We start from the raw sequence: 18276 nt of genomic DNA, 5'->3' as shown, positions 1-18276 counted from the left end.
AAAACGTTTCAAAGTGTGGTTATACTTCACTAGAGTTGATGCAGACAACGTATGGTTGTCATAAGTGCAACAAAACTTTTGCATGTAAGGGGACGGAAACACAAGCAATCTGTCAAAGCATCTTTCAAAAGTGCATTATGTGCAGACAGAGAAATGCAACGTTTTTGACTGCCTAACACAACACAAAATAACACAACAAAAAGTACAGATAAGAATACCGTTAAAGTACCGGACCATTAAGCAATATCGGTTAAAAACTGAACAACAAAATTATTAACAACTTAAATTGAAAGATGAAAGAGACTGTGGAGTGCCACCATGTTTATACTAGTGTTGTAGTACTTAAGACAGGTCTTGGTCTTAAGAAAAAGAATTTAAGGTCTTGTATGCGTCTCAAACGCTTCATATGCAATAAATAACTTAATGTGATACTGCTGTGCCCTGTCAGAACTTAAAAGGCAATTATATCACCAGATCATCAAATAGGATTCAATTAGAAATACCCGGGTTATATTCAGAGCATGGCAAATCAGCTTTCTCTTACTTATGCTCTGCGGTTGTGGAATGAAATTCAAACTGTGAAACAATTAGAAACAATTCCTTCTTTGAATATATTTTTTTAAATTTAGTGCAGTGTTTAGCAAATGAACTGTTGTTTTAATTAATTTACTGATTTATGATTATTGCTTTGCTTTGTTTCTATATAATTTTGTTATGTGAGTTGTATGTTTGTGACATTTTATGTGAATTTTTTTTGTGGTCATCTTGGCCAGGTCTCCCTGTTAGAAGATATTTATTTAATGTCACTGGGAGTTTCCTCGAAAAATAAAGGATAAAAAAAAAAAGAAATTGTCAAAACTTTTACCAAAATTAATACAAATACCCCGAAATTTCAAGATATGATTGCAAAAAGTACTCTTATGAGATCTTGTTTTTATATTATATAATATAATTGACATGTAATTTAGCAATATCACGAGCAAGAGAACTGTTTTCATGAATATGACCACAATTGCAAACATGATATTGATTTAATGCAAAAGTTCAACAAACAAGATAATATTAAGTCAATTAAATTTTTGCCACAATTTTACAAGTTTTTGTTATTTTGCCAGTGAAAACAGTTTCAAACAAACCAATAGCAGAACTGTTGTCATTTCCAGGCAACTGGAATTCGTTACTGAATGAATCAGCTGCTTTGAACGAAAGATTCAGTGACTCGCTCATTAAGTGATTTGCAGCCACCTAGCCACCTTTCATCATATATCTATAATTCCTGTGTAATTAAGACTGTGCCACTTCTGCAGTTCAAAGATTAATTTTATTATTAGTGATTTCATTTGATTGGTAACCACTCAATAAAAAGTCTTAATATTCCAATTGTATTTATTGATTAAATATCAGACATTTCTTAGGCAGAAAATGTGGATCTTTCCACCAAAATTACCTGGAATTTTTTTTCCCAATAACTATTTTCCCCCCAGACCTGTTGCTTTCTGCATTTCCACCCCGGTCTAAAGTACCGTGAAGATTGGGCAAATAGTCTGGTGATGCAGGTCTGCGCACGTTTCTCAATACAAGTACGCAAATTTAGGACAGCATCCTCGGTAGTTCAGACTTTGCGAGTTGAAGTCACAATGTTGCATGAACTCAACCAGTCAGCATGCTCAGCGCCCAAGTCCCACCCTTGAAAGTTCCGGACCTTTAAAGAAGTAGTTCCTGGGTAAAGTTCCAGTGATGGAATCGCAGATTTTTCTCTGGTCTCGTTCTCAGTTTAAATAGTCGTGACTACAACACCAGTTTATAGTATTTCACTATTTGACTGCAGGACGCTGTGACTGACCAATCAGAATCAAGTGTTCCTGAAAACTGTGTAATAAATTTGATTACACTGTGGGGATGCTTAGATGAAACCGAAGAAAAGAATAAAAGGCTTTTTAATGGAATACTTGATAAAGATCTGTTTTAAGGTGTATTTTGAAGTGTGGTTTTAAGACCATGTTCTGTGTGAAGGCCATCCAGGTTTTAATTGAGAGGTGTCAGAAAAAGATCTGTGTAAACAAGCTGAACACAACATGATATTTAAATCACATATCATATTATCAGTATGGCTTTAATGAAATCGAGCATCTCTCTGAGGTGAAATGTAAACTCTTTCCTCCTGTGGACTGATGTTATGCTTGAGTGCTTCAGACCTCTTCTGCGGCCAATTTTGCAATGCGATCATTTGAATGAACTTGAAGCCTGTTTCGAAGCTCAAAATCGTTTTTTTTCCCTCTTTGGAAAAGTATGAGCAGATTCATGCTTTCTCAACAGAGTCTCTTTTTCAGGACTGCGTGAGGGGTTACAGAAGTAACTCATTCCATCATTAACCTATTTAGTAGCGAAAAGTGGCTCTGCTTCCCCATTTGGTTAATAAAACAAAACCATTGGAAAGAATAATTGTTTTCAGTTGTTTAGGTTGGAAGGGGAAAGTATAGATATGTATGGCTTTTCCGCTCATTTCATTAACTTCTCAGAACAGAACAGAACTAATAAATCATTGACCGAATGAATCGCTGGATTTTCTTAGATGCCTCAAACATGCTTTCATTTCTACTTCACATCAGAAAGAGGGTCATGGTTGAAATGCAGTTGGCTTGTTTGTGTTTAAGGTTCGCCGTTCCTTGCTGGTGAAGACTGTGTTCTGGGTGGGGTGATCGTTCTGAGGTGCTGCACATGTGGAGAAGCCCAGCGCTCTGGAGACATCCAGGCTCTGCTGGGTACGTGCTCCTCTGTCCTGCCATAACTTAAATCAAATACATCTCAAATCAAGACGATTGGATTGTGTCAAAAACATTCAGAAAGAATGGAAGAGAATGCAGCAATCCTCAGGCAGCTATAATAAGTTAAATAAAAATAACAAGAATTAATGGAAAGGAATAATATAAAGTTATATACTTTTTTTTCCAGTTACAGTATTGTTCAAAATAATAGCAGTACAATGTGACTAACCAGAATAATCAAGGTTTTTCGTATATTTTTTTATTGCTACGTGGCAAACAAGTTACCAGTAGGTTCAGTAGATTCTCAGAAAACAAATGAGACCCAGCATTCATGATATGCACGCTCTTAAGGCTGTGCAATTGGGCAATTAGTTGAATTAGTTGAAAGGGGTGTGTTCAAAAAAATAGCAGTGTGGCATTCAATCACTGAGGTCATCAGTTTTGTGAAGAAACAGGTGTGAATCAGGTGGCCCCTATTTAAGGATGAAGCCAACACTTGTTGAACATGCATTTGAAAGCTGAGGAAAATGGGTCGTTCAAGACATTGTTCAGAAGAACAGCGTACTTTGATTAAAAAGTTGATTAGAGAGGGGAAAACCTATAAAGAGGTGCAAAAAATTATAGGCTGTTCAGCTAAAATGATCTCCAATGCCTTAAAATGGAGAGCAAAACCAGAGAGACGTGGAAGAAAACGGAAGACAGCCATCAAAATGGATAGAAGAATAACCAGAATGGCAAAGGCTCAGCCAATGATCACCTCCAGGATGATCAAAGACAGTCTGGAGTTACCTGTAAGTACTGTGACAGTTAGAAGACGTCTGTGTGAAGCTAATCTATTTTCAAGAATCCCCCGCAAAGTCCCTCTGTTAAAAAAAAGGCATGTGCAGAAGAGGTTACAATTTGCCAAAGAACACATCAACTGGCCTAAAGAGAAATGGAGGAACATTTTGTGGACTGATGAGAGTAAAATTGTTCTTTTTGGGTCCAAGGGCCACAGGCAGTTTGTGAGACGACCCCCAAACTCTGAATTCAAGCCACAGTACACAGTGAAGACAGTGAAGCATGGAGGTGCAAGCATCATGATATGGGCATGTTTCTCCTACTATGGTGTTGGGCCTATTTATCGCATACCAGGGATCATGGATCAGTTTGCATATGTTAAAATACTTGAAGAGGTCATGTTGCCCTATGCTGAAGAGGACATGCCCTTGAAATGGTTGTTTCAACAAGACAATGACCCAAAACACACTAGTAAACGGGCAAAGTCTTGGTTCCAAACCAACAAAATTAATGTTATGGAGTGGCCAGCCCAATCTCCAGACCTTAATCCAATTGAGAACTTGTGGGGTGATATCAAAAATGCTGTTTCTGAAGCAAAACCAAGAAATGTGAATGAATTGTGGAATGTTGTTAAAGAATCATGGAGTGGAATAACAGCTGAGAGGTGCCACAAGTTGGTTGACTCCATGCCACACAGATGTCAAGCAGTTTTAAAAAACTGTGGTCATACAACTAAATATTAGTTTAGTGATTCACAGGATTGCTAAATCCCAGAAAAAAAAATGTTTGTACAAAATAGTTTTGAGTTTGTACAGTCAAAGGTAGACACTGCTATTTTTTTGAACACACCCCTTTCAACTAATTGCCCAATTGCACAGCCTTAAGAGCGTGCATATCATGAATGCTGGGTCTTGTTTGTTTTCTGACAATCTACTGAACCTACTGGTAACTTGTTTGCCACGTAGCAATAAAAAATATACTAAAAACCTTGATTATTCTGGTTAGTCACATTGTACTGCTATTATTTTGAACAATACTGTATTTGTCCCCATAGATAGATGGATGGTGGATGGATGGATGGATGCCTCACATTCTTGTCTAAAGATGCTGACTATTTTTACAGGCATCTTTTTTTTTTAAACATTCAGGGATAAACATGGCAGCTCCCTGCATTCACAAATAACAGAATAAACCGGTCTGAAAGTGTGGTCTGGCATCAGAGAATAAAGGCACTGTTATGATTATGGCCGACACTCAATGGAAGAAAACATCAGAGACTGATATGAAATGTGCTTTTTCATTATCAATCTTTGTCTGTTGTGTTGATCAACTGTTCAATCTTGATTTCAATTTGCAGGCCAACTCAGAAGGTTAATTCGCCATGGGTTCTCTTTGGAATTTTAAATAGAATTTTTAGAATAGTTGTTTTACAGACATGAGTAAAATAAGCATTGTTCATTACTTATTGTGTGTATAACAAGTATCTAATTGTATTAATGAGTTCATAGTAAACGGACAGAACAAATTCATACTTAGCCGTCACTCACTTTCTTTAAACTATACATAGTATTTAATTCAAATTGTAAAAAATCTATAAAAAAAAAAAAAAATCTGTTTGAAATTACTTGAAATCTTCTAAGTTTATAGAAAGTGAAATATTGTAAGGACTTTTTTAATAGCTGTATTTCACAGTCATTGTGTCTCTCTTTTATTCACAGTGGAGTTTCTATGGAGCCATACAACAGAGAGCATGTGTGTGGGATACATGTCTGCCCAGGACAGTAAAGCCAGGGTAAGAAGTTCTTCCATCTGATTTCCCTTGTTATAGGCTTTTCATTGCTACACTGTTAACAATGGACCTTTTTTTGTGAATGCATCTTTAGGGTAAAGGGTTTGTTCAAGTGTGAGCAATAGTGATGCTTGACTTAACAGTCAGTAAGTAAGTAAGTAAGTTAGTATTATTACTCAAATGTATTATTCAAGTATTACCAAAACTCAAATTGGCACTCAGGTTTGGCAGTCAGTTAAAAAAAGTTATCTTAGGTAGTCCTCATGTCCAAGAAGTGGTAAGAACACAGAAAACGTCCACTGATATGTCTTTTATATTTTTAACTGCTCAGTCCATGTGTTTCTGGTATATAATTGGCAGTAGGTACTTATAAAATGAAGTTGTTCGAAATGAACAGTGCTGCTGAATTATGACGACTATTTCTTCCGATGACTTTAAAGAAACCTTGCAGAAAAAAAGACACCAGCTCATTCCTGTACCATTCCAGAAACATTCCTCTCATTCCTGCATGCATTGTGCTGCCGCGTATGTGTGTGTGTCTGATGAGATGAAAGCCCAGAACTGATTGGCAGCTCAGCGAGCTCTTGGAGTATGTGCCGTTTTAACCATTTCTATTCATGCTAGTAGCTCAGAGCGATTCTGGAAGTGTGCATTGACCCAATTTAGAATAGCCTTTGTTGGGTTTGTGTTTTGAACAGGGGCTCTAGTCAGTTCTTGCAGGAACAAGTGTACTCTTTATCCAGACTATTGTTGGCACAGGCTTGTCGGAAGTGGTGGCTCTCTTTTACTTCATGCTTTTCATACCTGGCATTGCTGAATCTCTTACACTAACAAGTAGGAGTGGGAATCCCGGGTACCTCACAATATGACAAAATATGATACACAGAACATGGCTCATGGTACCAATAATACCCCAATACAGCAATTATGCTTTAATTGATATATTGCTAGATAATCCTTTAATGATACATCTCGATATCTAATTATGAAAACCAAATGAACAGATTAAAGTGATAGTTCACCTTCAGTTGCTGGTCCCCATTGAATTCCATAGTATGGAGAACAAAAAAAAAAAAAAAAAACACTATGCAAGTCAGTGGGGACCTAGCTTTCATTGGCCAAGGCCCACCCATGAGGCCATTTGACAGACATGTCAAACAACCAACCACAGTTTGTTTCGTTCATCACGTTTCAAAGTGTGGAAATGTTTACAAACGTACATATTGTTTAAAATGTTTAAATCCTTCAAAGTTAATGGGGACCAGCAACTGTTTGGTTACCCAAAGTACCTTCTTTTGCTTTCAGCACTAGAAAGAAATTAATACAGGTTTGGGACAACATGAAATTAAGTAAATAATGACAGAATTGTAATTTTTGGGTGATCTATCCCTTTAATGACAAGCGGCAGCAATGTTTACTACAATTAGTCTGCTGTCACTTTCAGAGCTGCACACATTTAATGTACAGACAAGCATCCGTTTTTCTTTCAGTTGTTTCCTTTCACTTTATAATAATTGTAATTTAATTTAATTTAATTTGTAATCCATAAATTAAAAAAAAATATGTAAGATGCCCATCGGATCCAAGACTTCATAAAACCTATAACTTAATAAAATGATTGCTGTTTACAGAATATTTCTGGCCATAAAATTGTGTACACATAGGATACAGATAAACATGTTATCCAATAGATACCGTATTTTTCGGACTATGTCACACCAGTCCAAAAATACATCATGACAAGGAAAAAAAACATCCCATTTATTTAGAACCAAGAGAAAACATTACCGTCTACAGCCGCGAGAGGGCGCTATAGGCTAGAGGCGCCCTGAGCAGCATAGAGCGCCCTCTCGCGGCTATACACAGTAATGTTTTCTCTTGGTTCATTTCTCTCGGTTCATGTCAAATTAATTTTGATAAATGAGTCGCACCTGCCTATAAGTCGCAGGACCAGCCAAACTGTGAAAAAAAGTGTGACTTATAGTCTGGAAAATACGGTAGTCTGGAAGGTGGATTACATGTTTTTTTTTTTTTCTGCTAGAGCAATGGAATGGCAAGATTTGAAACCTTCCAGCTAAATTCTCAAATCCACACGCATCAATGCTGTTGAAGAATAACTAGACTTCTTGTGTCCTATGCTTTCTGCTCTGGTTTTTTACTAATCTGTGCCACTGCTCGCTTTTCAATTCTTCCATTTAGCCTCTCGAAACGAGGAAAGGCACATTGTGGTTAAGAACAAAATTGTATGTGAAAACCGCAGCTGAAGCACGGTCATTGTCATGGATCTGTTTTTACACTGCGGCCCAGTATTCTGTTTTTCAGCTCTTTAACACATCATACACACATTTTTTACATGGCAATTAAGAAAGAATTTTAATGGCATATTTTTGGTCTCCCAAATAAAGCCATTTTTTGATTATTTCCAACTGCTTAAACTTTTGGCTGAGTCTTGATGTCCATCGAAGTAAGTGAATCTCTGGTTTGCCACACAGAATTGTGTCTAATCTCCAGGTTGCATTAAGACTTCATAATTATTTCCAGCAGCGGTAATTCCAACCACATGGGAACCATTCCAGATAAAGCACCATCGGGTAGATTAAAATGTGTTCAACTTTAAAACACTGTTGTCATTTATAAGAAGAATCAGTGTGATTTAGACTTGATGATTGGAGGTGAATTTACATTTCCTCATTCAAGGTATGTTCAAATGACAACACAATAAATCTACTGTCATGTTTTATGTAGCATGATCTCAGTAGAATTTTTTTTTTTTTATTATTTAAATATATATTTTTTTAATACTTATTTTGAATATGAATCCCAGTTACTTTTTTAAGAAATTTTAATTGATGTCTGTTGAAGCCGTATAGTCAAGGACCACAATATCATGGAGATTTGGACCAATAAGTGACCACCCAGAACACACTGGTAACCACATAGTAGTGCCAAAAATCACTCAGAAAACCTTAGCAACTCACTGTCACAACCACCACTAGTATTGTGGTGGAGAATCTACTTAAGAGCCATTCTAGAGGAATACATGAATGTTTTGAGCTTTCAGAATGTGAATGTATCAGATAAATTTATTTCACACAAAAAAAAAAAAAAAGAATGCCGATGCAAAAATCACGGAACTCTACAGTCCAGAATATCTGGGCCATGTAATCATTCAGTGTAATGGAACATTTGTATCTGTGTGTAGAATCAGCAATGAAACAACATTCCATGGGGTTGCAAGTGTAGGGAAAAATAAAAGTTATGCTACAGCTGACAACTGATGTCAAAAATAAAGCTGTGTGGGAAGTGATTCAGACTAAATTCAGAGTAACAGAACTACAGCAGCAACAAGTCTGCTTCTACAAGTTAAAGATAAAACTTAAAAGTATAAAACAATCTAAAAGTATTTCAAAATATGAAATGCATTATTATTTAATTGTTGTACCATTGATAATTAACTTATTTAATTTGTAGTCAACTAGTTAAGTATTTAAATAATTAACCCTTCTAGGCTGTTGGTGTCTGGGTTTATCTATTTTATTTTTTTTTTAAATGACATGATACTTTGTGACTTCCTGCACTTACTATACTTTATACTTCAGTACACTACATGTATACATTTTATAACAGTCATTTCATAATAAATCCAAAAGCAAGATATGGAGGTGGACAAAAAGAATTTAAATGGGACCTGAGTGATCCTCTGCTGTCATCTAATAGTTATAATGATATTTTCATGTCAATTTCATCTTAATTTTTTCAGCCAGTAGACATTTTTGGAACATTGTTTCATGTAATCTTTATGATTAAAAATATAATCTTTAAAGGGGTCCTATTATGCTCTTTTGGGGGTGTAGTAGAACATGCTCTTATGCTTGGTGGTTAATTAATATTATTAAAGTACCTTTCTCCCCAGTCTGGCACAAACGGCTTGATTAGTTCTGGTCAGTTTGATGAAGGCCTGCCTTCGGAAGAACGAAATGTTGTGATTGGTTAGCTGCCCCAGTGCGTTGTGATTGGTGCTTAGACTTAGACTGTGTTTCAGTTCTTTTTGGCGGCACTGTACTCCCTCATGTTGTGGAAACTGTTCTCAGTAAAATGCGATAGAAAATTGGGGTTATAATATATTATATATTATCGTGTGTGACCGACTTTTCAGACATGCTGAAAAATTGACCCTACAGCAGTTCTTCTTCATTTTCTCTGATGCTCTAAGGGCTAATTCCAAACAGAAGTGAGCGTCCCTGTGTTCTTTTAAGGGTGTAGGGCATTACTGTCTCATATAAGCATTTGGAACTCCCTTAGTGAAGGGATGACTGACCAAACATTACCTTGACAACACAGAGCGTGCATGCAGCATTCTGCACTCCATCAGTTGTTGCAAAAAAATATTTCTTCTCATTATTATCATTTTATATATTGCCTCACTGTGTCTTATTTACTATTAAACTCTTTCAAATGAAACATGCTTACACTACCATCTTAAATCATATTTCTATTACTGACAAAAATATTTTGTATCCCATTAAAATAGACACATTTCTCCAGCCTATTCTACTTAGTTTTTATCTGAAGTCTAAATCGACCCCAACTTCGCTTTAAATAGCTCATAACTGAAAATCACATGATCAAAAACAGAAATCACTTCCGTGAAGTGACCGTCACATGTTCCCTTCGCTAACAGACTTCTGGAAGGGCCCTTTGTGAAGGGATTCAGTGCTCGTTTTAATTTGTAATAATCTCTACAAATGGCATCCTCTACCCGAAGTGCACTTGAAGGGCGCAAAAAAGCCGATTGGAATTCACCCCATCTCTGCAGCAGCACTTCTTCTTCGTCGTCATCTTGTCTGATGCACTCAACCAAGCTTTCTAACCACGACATGTCATTAACGAGATCGCATCGCTAACTAGCTAACATTAGCCTTAACCGTTATGATAGCGTTTAGTTGTCAGCAATTCAATGTACAATTATGTGTCTATGTACTCTCCTGGGATTACCAGCCTCGGCATATAAAAATATATTTTGTTAAGTAACATGAAACTGTATGTTAATGCCGCTATCATTATTTATGGTCTTGCAATTATTTTATTTCTCATTTTCTGACAGTTGCGAGGCAGGATAAGTTTCTGTAAAGGTCTCGAGTCTTCACCTACATATACCACAACATCAAATGACGCTTCACTGGAAGTTTACTAGCCGGCTTATCAAGGTTTTAAAGAACCGTCCGTGCAAATTGCCAATTAATGCATTTCATTCTCCAAATGTGAATGTGTTTATCATTACATGGTTGTGTTTGTGGTTAGCAGAAACTTAACTGAGTTAGTTTTGTAGTACTTTATCTAGATTTTAAAATATTTGTTCAACTGACCATATTAATATTTTTAGGGTTTTTATGAAAATCCATTTCATTTAATCTTTCTGAATGTATTTTTTTCCTGCTGTTTTTTTCTTTTCTTGATTTATTCATCCAAAATTTGCCAAATTCTGTTACCGTTTACTGTAAATTCCATTTTTATTACTGGAATCCATGGTTCCTTCCATGTTTTCAGAATTGCAGAATTAATTTTGCCTGATATTTTATTTATATCATACTTTTTATTCATATTTACATTTATTTTCAAATTTTATTATTCTCTTTTTTTTCCTGATGCTTTTATAACTCATTTTCTTTTCTCAGAGTAGATTTTTACTTGTGTTTGTGTGGTATTCTGTTATTTATTTAGTTCTTTTATTTAGTTTTGAGGTCTCCTAGCTACAATAATCTGCCTGAGCCTGTGCTAGCAAGTCACGCAGAGTGTGAGAGTGAGATATGGATCTATATGGTAGTATAACTGACACACATGGATGTGCCAAGAGGGGTCACAGATTTACACTGACTTTTACTGTATGCGTGTCCTCCTGTCATGGACCAGTGTTAGTGACAGGTGGCCTGGGACACTCTGGGATGATACCAGGGCTTTCATTCTCCTCACTCATAGACAGGAAACAGTCTGGTTTTGGCTCCCCAAGGGCCGCTTATCATAGCCCGTCAGAGAATGCGTTCCGGGGCGTGTGCCATAGGCGGGCGGCAGTTGCCTTTGTTTGCAAAGAGGACACCTCACTCCCACCATCCAGCAGCTGTGTGCTTTCCCACCACACTCACTGTTTACCCTATAAACACACTTCTCTCTCTCTCTCTCTCTGTTTGCCAGACTCACATATCCAGACTTCCTCCTGGGGCAGTGGCCGGACAGTCACTGGCAATCGAGGGTGGAGTTTGTCGACTCGGGACTGTCAGTGACTAAAGTGGGGTAAAATCACCCTCTATTTCTGCAGCAATATGCCAGTGCCGGGATCTTTATAGCAAGAGCTTGACGTTGTGTCATTCTATTACACAAACATAAAGGGACAAAAAATTTTCTTCCATCTTTTTCTTTCTTACACAGTTATAAACACATTTACTCATTTATTCACAATTATTCACAATATTATTATTTATTCAATCATTTTGCAAAACCTACCATACTACTTTCGCGCTCTGTTCACATAGACTGTTTTACTGTTACTTGAAGGGCGGGGGTACATGGTTAGGAGGGTAATTTGCCCAAGGCATCTGCTAAGAAAAGAATATGCCAAGTGACCTTCAGGACTAGTGTGCTGCTCTGGTTTTAGTGGGCTTCCAAGAAACTCACCTTTTAATATGTGCTGGACAAGACTTGATGCTTCATTTCTATTCCTCTTTGAAACAATATGCACCGTCCTTATCATTGTAATTAAGCTAAGGGTTGTTGAAACAGGGTGGCCATTGACATAAATGGCTTATTGATTTTTTTTGCTTACTTGACTTATATATATATATATGTAATATTACTTCTATTATTATGTTTTTATATATAGCCAAGATGCTTGTTTTGTGCAAAATTTCAGTTTAGTGATTTAGAAAAAAGGTCTGATTTGACACGTGTGCTTGCAGTGAGTCTGGTTGAGTTGCAATGCATACACTGTGTGGTACACAGGATAAAATACTTTTTGAAAATACAATAATTGCCTTTTCATTTGACTTTTTTTAAGCTTTAATAGCATTTCAGTTGGATGAATAGTTCACCCAATATATAAATGAATAGTTCACCCAATATATGTCATTTACACATTGTCATGTCATTCCAAACTTAAACAACTAACATTCTTCTGTACAGAAGAACTTGATTTCGTTAAGAGTATTCAGGCTTTTATTTTTCAAACAATAAGCTTTAAAACAATTAAAAAGAACCAAAGTATGAGAAAAATATCCACATGACTTGTGCAGTATATTCTTCAGAACTCATACTGAACTTGCATACAGGTCACATGACAGTTTGATGCTTTTGTGTCCTTTTTATAGTTTGAAATATTCAGTCCCCATTTTTTTGAAATTGCATGGAAAAATTCTTTTTTTTTTAATGAAAATATTTGTGCAGATTTGAATGACATGAGTGCGAGTAATTTGTAGGTGAACTATACCTTAAAAAAGTGAGATTATTCTCAAATCTAATGATATGCACTGTTGAAAATAAGTTAATTCATGGATGTTAGACCTTCAAAACAAAGTAGATGGCAGTAGGATCTCAGAAAGATCTTCTAACGAGACTAGATGCACACGCACTTTTGCCCAGCGTCTTACAAAATAAGTGCACTACTTTGACAACCTGCACTGCTCGTAAGTGTACTAAGAACATGGCGCATGTTACATAATCCAAGTATGCATTACTTTTGTGTACTATGAGTTTACTTGACCTTGTTTGAAAGCTGCATCATGCACCTCTGTGGTTGAGCTGTAATAACAGATGAACAGCTTTGTGTGTTTTCTAATGCCATGTATAGTGCTCAGGAGATGATACCCGAAAAAGCAAGCTAAAAAATGACTGTTAGTCCATCTTTGAAAATGCTAAATATATTTTAGGTCTGTATTTTATAATGGCAGAAAAAAATGAGAGGATCTCGAAAATGTATTTATAAATTACACTGAATAAAATGAAGGTTATTACATTGATAATGTTTTTTGGCAGGGCTAATATTTTAAGTTATGCATTTTAGATTTTTTTCTCTAGTTAAAACTCATGCAGTAATATAAAAATGTAAGATATATATATATATATATATATATATATATATATATATATATATATATATGCTTATTTTATTTTACATGACCGTGCATTTATGAAATGTCTGTAAATGTTTCCAACAGCAGATTTTATTAACGTCTTGCTATTGTAATGCTCAATAAAACTGAGAAATGGTGTGCAGTTGTAAGTGCTGATTTATTTGTTCATTGACTGCCTCTTAACCTCCTTATAAATTTTTTAGATATTGTGCACAACAACATTTAATAGTACTAATATTTTCACAATAGTGTACAGTCTCATGATTGATGAGACTGCTCAAGTCATGTCAATGGCATGAAAAAAGAAAAAAAAATGGGTCTCCCTATTATTGTCATAATGAGTTTCATCGCATTATCCTGTTTTTGTTTATTTATTTGTTTGTTTTTTGAAATTTCAGCAAATAAACACAAACATAAGCTAAATTTACCTTGAGCTCTGATTTTTTTTTGTGGGAGTGTTAGTTTTGGAAAAACCATGTTAATGTAATTGTCTCATCAGGACATGTGGGGGCAACAGAGAACCTAAGACAGCCTTATTGATTATGAAGACTAACAAAGCCAGAGAAAGAAAAAAGATATACATTTAAGATTGTCATCTGAGAGATCAGTTGAAAAATATAGATGATTCATCCTGCACTACAGATTTTTTGTCCAGCCAAATTTGTCCAGCTATGTCCCTCCCTCAAACACCACCTGCTCCAGAGCAGCAAAAAGCAAATTATGCTCCACGACTGTGATGTAACTAAACCATATTCATTGGGACCTATGTATGTCCCGCCCAAACTTACTATTTCAATAAGATCTCAATCAACATAGGTAAATAAAATAAAAAAAATGGTTCCCTTTCAGTCAGTTACATTCAACGTTATATCGGAACTGATGTTAGGGGTCTCACTTGGGATTTGAGTTTCTGAGCATTATAAGGAATGGTCATTGACAATTGGCGAGAGGAATTTGCATGCCAAATTACTCCCCATACATATGGGTAAATAAAATGGAGGCGTGCATACACTCATTCATCTTTGCTTAAGAGCTGACTTTGTGAACGCTCCGAGCAGCTCTTTGTTTGTTTTGGAGGACAGCAGAAGGGGAAGGCACTCTCCAAGCAGAGGTTGGCCCACTGGCTAGTGGATGCCATCGCCTTGGCGTACCAGGCACAAGGCGAGATGTGCCCCCTGGGGGTGAGAGCTCAGTTCCACTCGGAGTGTTGCCTCCTCCTGGGCTTTGGTGTACAGCACCTCTCTAGCAGATATCTGCAGAACTACTGGCTGGTCATCACCTAATACTTATGCGAGGTTCTATAATCTCTGGTTAGAGCCAGTTTCTGCCCATGTGTTGGGTACAAACAGGTAATATGCAGGAGCTCTGGCTCAGTGTCTTGCTTGCGGCGCCATTCCTCTGGCTAGAATACGAGCGCTTCTGTTCTTCCAGTAAGTTCCCTGTCTGGTGAATCCTAGTCGACTCCTCCAAAACCCTTTTGGCATTCAGACTAAGCGGAGGAGTCTATTGCTGTATTCGGGTTGCATGCCATTAGTCACCCCCTTTTACTGGACTTGGTGCCATACATGAGATTCCATTGGTAATCCTGTATATTTTCCACGGTACGGTTTCCCTTGTTAAACCTGTCTTCCCTAGCAAGGGAGACGTTATGTCCCTCATGACACAACCGTGAACTGTGCTAAATGGCATGCTTCCTCGGCTCCTTAGCACGAACCTTAATGAGTGAATGCACGCCTCCATATTATATACCTGGAAGTACAAGAGTGCCTCGGCATGCAAATTCCACTCACCAATTATCACTGGCCATTTCACGTAATGCTCAGAGGTGATTGGTGCGCCCAAGTGAGACCCCTAACCTCAGTGTCAATGTAACTTCTCCGTTCCCTCCTTCAGGGAATGAAGGATATATAACCGAAACCAAGACATTACTTTACAATGCTCTTGAAGAGCACTAAAAGGCAACTTATCTATTTTTGATCCATTTCCCTTAACTGTGAGGTTTGAATGCTGAACCATTTGAATGCTTCCTGTGTTAGAGATAATGTAATTTTTTTTCTTTGGCTAAATTTTTTTGTCTACAGTTTGTTGTGTTCTCTTTATCTGGAGGCCTACTGTTTTCACTCTAGTCTCTATCTCCCATGAACCCTTGTTATCCAGACAGAAACACTGCTCTATTTGTATTTGAGGCTCTAGCAGACAGTAAAAGTTTATCTTGTCTTCCCCCTGCCTTTTCTACTCCCCACATATCTTCTAATCTTAACTCTGGGTTGCCGAAGATTTACAGTCTAGAAATAAGTTACACACTCGACAATAACCCAGGGGTGAAAATAGGAGCTCTCTAGAGAGTCTGGAAAATGAAAGGACTCACAACTCTTTGTTTGATGTCAAATTGTGGATTGATGGTGTTTTATGGTTAGTGTTTGAAAGATTTGGGTTAATAGCGCTTTCCTTTAAGATCCATAAGTAACAATTCTGTGGCTATCCCATATGTTGTCTTGAAATTTGTCCTACAGGTTGTCTGGATTTATAGTCATCCCATTGTGTTTGTGGTCAATGCCACATTGACATTTGGTTTCTTTCACTGTCTTTGAGTGATGTTTTTTTTTTTTTTCATTGGCTGACACGGAGTAATTTGTGCTGTTTCCAGTAATGACAATAATTACATTAGTCCTTTATAGAGAGTTTGGTACAATACTGACATCTTTTACAACACTATTGTAGGATGAGATAAATCAGTTTTCTTAAAAAAACTGCTTGTCAATCAAGTATGCAAATATAGATTCTGCACTGCAATGACAGAGTCCCCACATGAATAACATGGGTTCTTTCGAGTCAGTTCCAGAATCAAATATTCCACAGAGCCGTGTAATAAAGCCTTTTAAAACACTATACAATTGAGCTCCCTTATGGGGGCGCTTTGATACATTTTTATTGTGAATTTGATTAAAAATAAGTTATGTCACTCAAGCATTCAAAGAATGGTAGAAGTCATGAATGAAAGTGTACAAAAGAATATGTCTGCATTTTTGTTATTGAAGACGTCCTCCACCTGTTGCTTTTCACAGCATGAGCATATACATATTACTCAATAATACAGCTCACCTTGAAGACTTAACACAAGCATATACCTTGTGTCACTTTCCATTTCAGTCCTCCAGTTCAGTGGCACTTTTATGGCTTGCACAGCGTAATGTTATTTGTGGGGTTGCAGAGGGCCCCTTCAGCTTTGAAAAGAGATACTTGGTCTTTAAGAGGTGGCAAGGCACAGAAGTTAGTGCCCCTCGACATTCAAGGTGTATCCTCAGCGAGACCTAAAATGCGAAACAGACGGCAGTGCAAGCGAAGATCAAAGAGTGTGGCCGTGGCCGTGGCCCCAGCACGGCCTGCTGTCTACACATGCTGAGCTCTCCTGACAGAATGAATCGCTGCCATGTGGCCTGTCTTTCTGAACATAGCAACTCACACTACTGCTCTCCGCCACCAAGAACTCTATGTTATTGCTCCATATCTGAAGTGTGTGTATAGAGACAAAGTCACATTCAAAGAGCCTCACTCGTCAAGGACATTCTGTGCTGGAAATAGCAGACAGACAGAAGTTTAGGGAACTTGGCGTAACTTTTATTCTGTGACTAATTTACTATATTGTCGGTGGTTGAAACAATGTATAATTTCAGAGCCAACATGCACTGAAAAATAGTTGGGGTGAAACAATTTGCACTCACAAATTACCTGTAAATGACTAGTAAAGTAAGCAAATTAGTTCATTTCTTTGATGAAAGAATATTTTATTTTCTACTTGTTGACTGTATTTTCAGATTTATGGAGTGATAAAAAAGTCGTATTCAAAATCGCTTATGTAAAAACTTTTTAATATGTCAACAAAATGAAGAAAACATTTTGAGTCTGGCTTTATGTAATTTTTAGATTATAGATGTAGACAAATGAGTGCATATTTAATTAGATAACATTTGCATATTTCAGTGCATTTTGGAAACTGTAATGCAAACATCTTTTTTTCTTTACCCTATTCACCTGTAGTGTCTTGCCTTGTATGAAAATAAAACATAATATATTGTCATCAAAAGCTACTTTTTACCTATTTAGAGCTTTTGTTCATCATAATGCTTTTTGTATTCTCTATTTGAGGATATTTCTCAACAAATATTGATGCTTCTGATTAATTGTATTTGCAGTGATTAAATCATTTGCATTCATATAATCAATCGAAATTCTAGTTATTATTAGCACAGGTTTAAATATTTTAAATATGTTTTTTTGTTTTAGCAGAAAACCCAAATCTGCTAAATATATATATTTTTTTCCATATTTGTGTCCTGTTATCTGCAAGGCTGCTCACTTGTGAGCTGAAAGGTTAAGGTCACGACTAGTGTCATAAGGTCATGTGTGCATTTTCAGCCATTCTTATATGAGTAAGCCCTTGCAAGGGTTAATCAGAGCCCTAGAGCCTTTTGAGGTGTTTGTCAGCTACTTGACCTGTTTGTTCGACTGCATGCCCTTCATTCCCAAACCATCCCCCAGTTTTTGTGCACCCTGTGCCAACAAGCCGTCTCTAGGTCAGGCACCGGGCCAGATAATACGCCACTGACTGCAGCATTCTCCCTATGAGCCCAGGCTTTCAAGCTACTCCTTGCCAAACAACGACCTGGCAGTCCAGATCAGCTATTCCAGGTTCCACGCAGCACAGGCTGCCTTCTAATTAAGCCCGCCAAGCAGCCGCGGCCCTTGCGGCATTGCGGGCCAGACACTTCCTGAAATGTGCTACACCGCCCATAAAGTGCCAGAGCTGAGAGAAAGAGTGCAA

At 37.1% G+C, this 18276-nt stretch overlaps 1 protein-coding gene across 3 annotated transcripts in view; it reads left to right on the top strand.

Annotated features, from left to right (window-relative positions):
* The window catches only part of LOC128026061 (threonine aspartase 1), a 49674-nt gene that overhangs the window by 18263 nt on the left and 13135 nt on the right, over nucleotides 1–18276 (top strand). The window contains exons 12-14 of one of the 3 annotated variants that reach the window (XM_052612791.1): nucleotides 2655–2762; nucleotides 5264–5337; nucleotides 11524–13592. In XM_052612791.1, the coding sequence (XP_052468751.1) occupies nucleotides 2655–2762; nucleotides 5264–5337; nucleotides 11524–11616 (275 nt within the window). In that variant the 3' untranslated portion in view covers nucleotides 11617–13592. Of the gene's footprint in view, nucleotides 1–2654; nucleotides 2763–5263; nucleotides 5338–11523; nucleotides 13593–18276 lie in introns of those variants that run through there. The other 2 variants (XM_052612792.1, XM_052612793.1) reach the window with 2 other exon arrangements.

Source organism: Carassius gibelio, chromosome A13, assembly GCF_023724105.1.
Source record: "Carassius gibelio isolate Cgi1373 ecotype wild population from Czech Republic chromosome A13, carGib1.2-hapl.c, whole genome shotgun sequence".
In the NCBI taxonomy this organism is placed as follows: Eukaryota; Metazoa; Chordata; class Actinopteri; order Cypriniformes; family Cyprinidae; genus Carassius; species Carassius gibelio.
The sequence above is the reverse complement of the archived record's forward strand: the minus strand, read 5'-3'. Positions and strand labels throughout refer to the sequence as shown.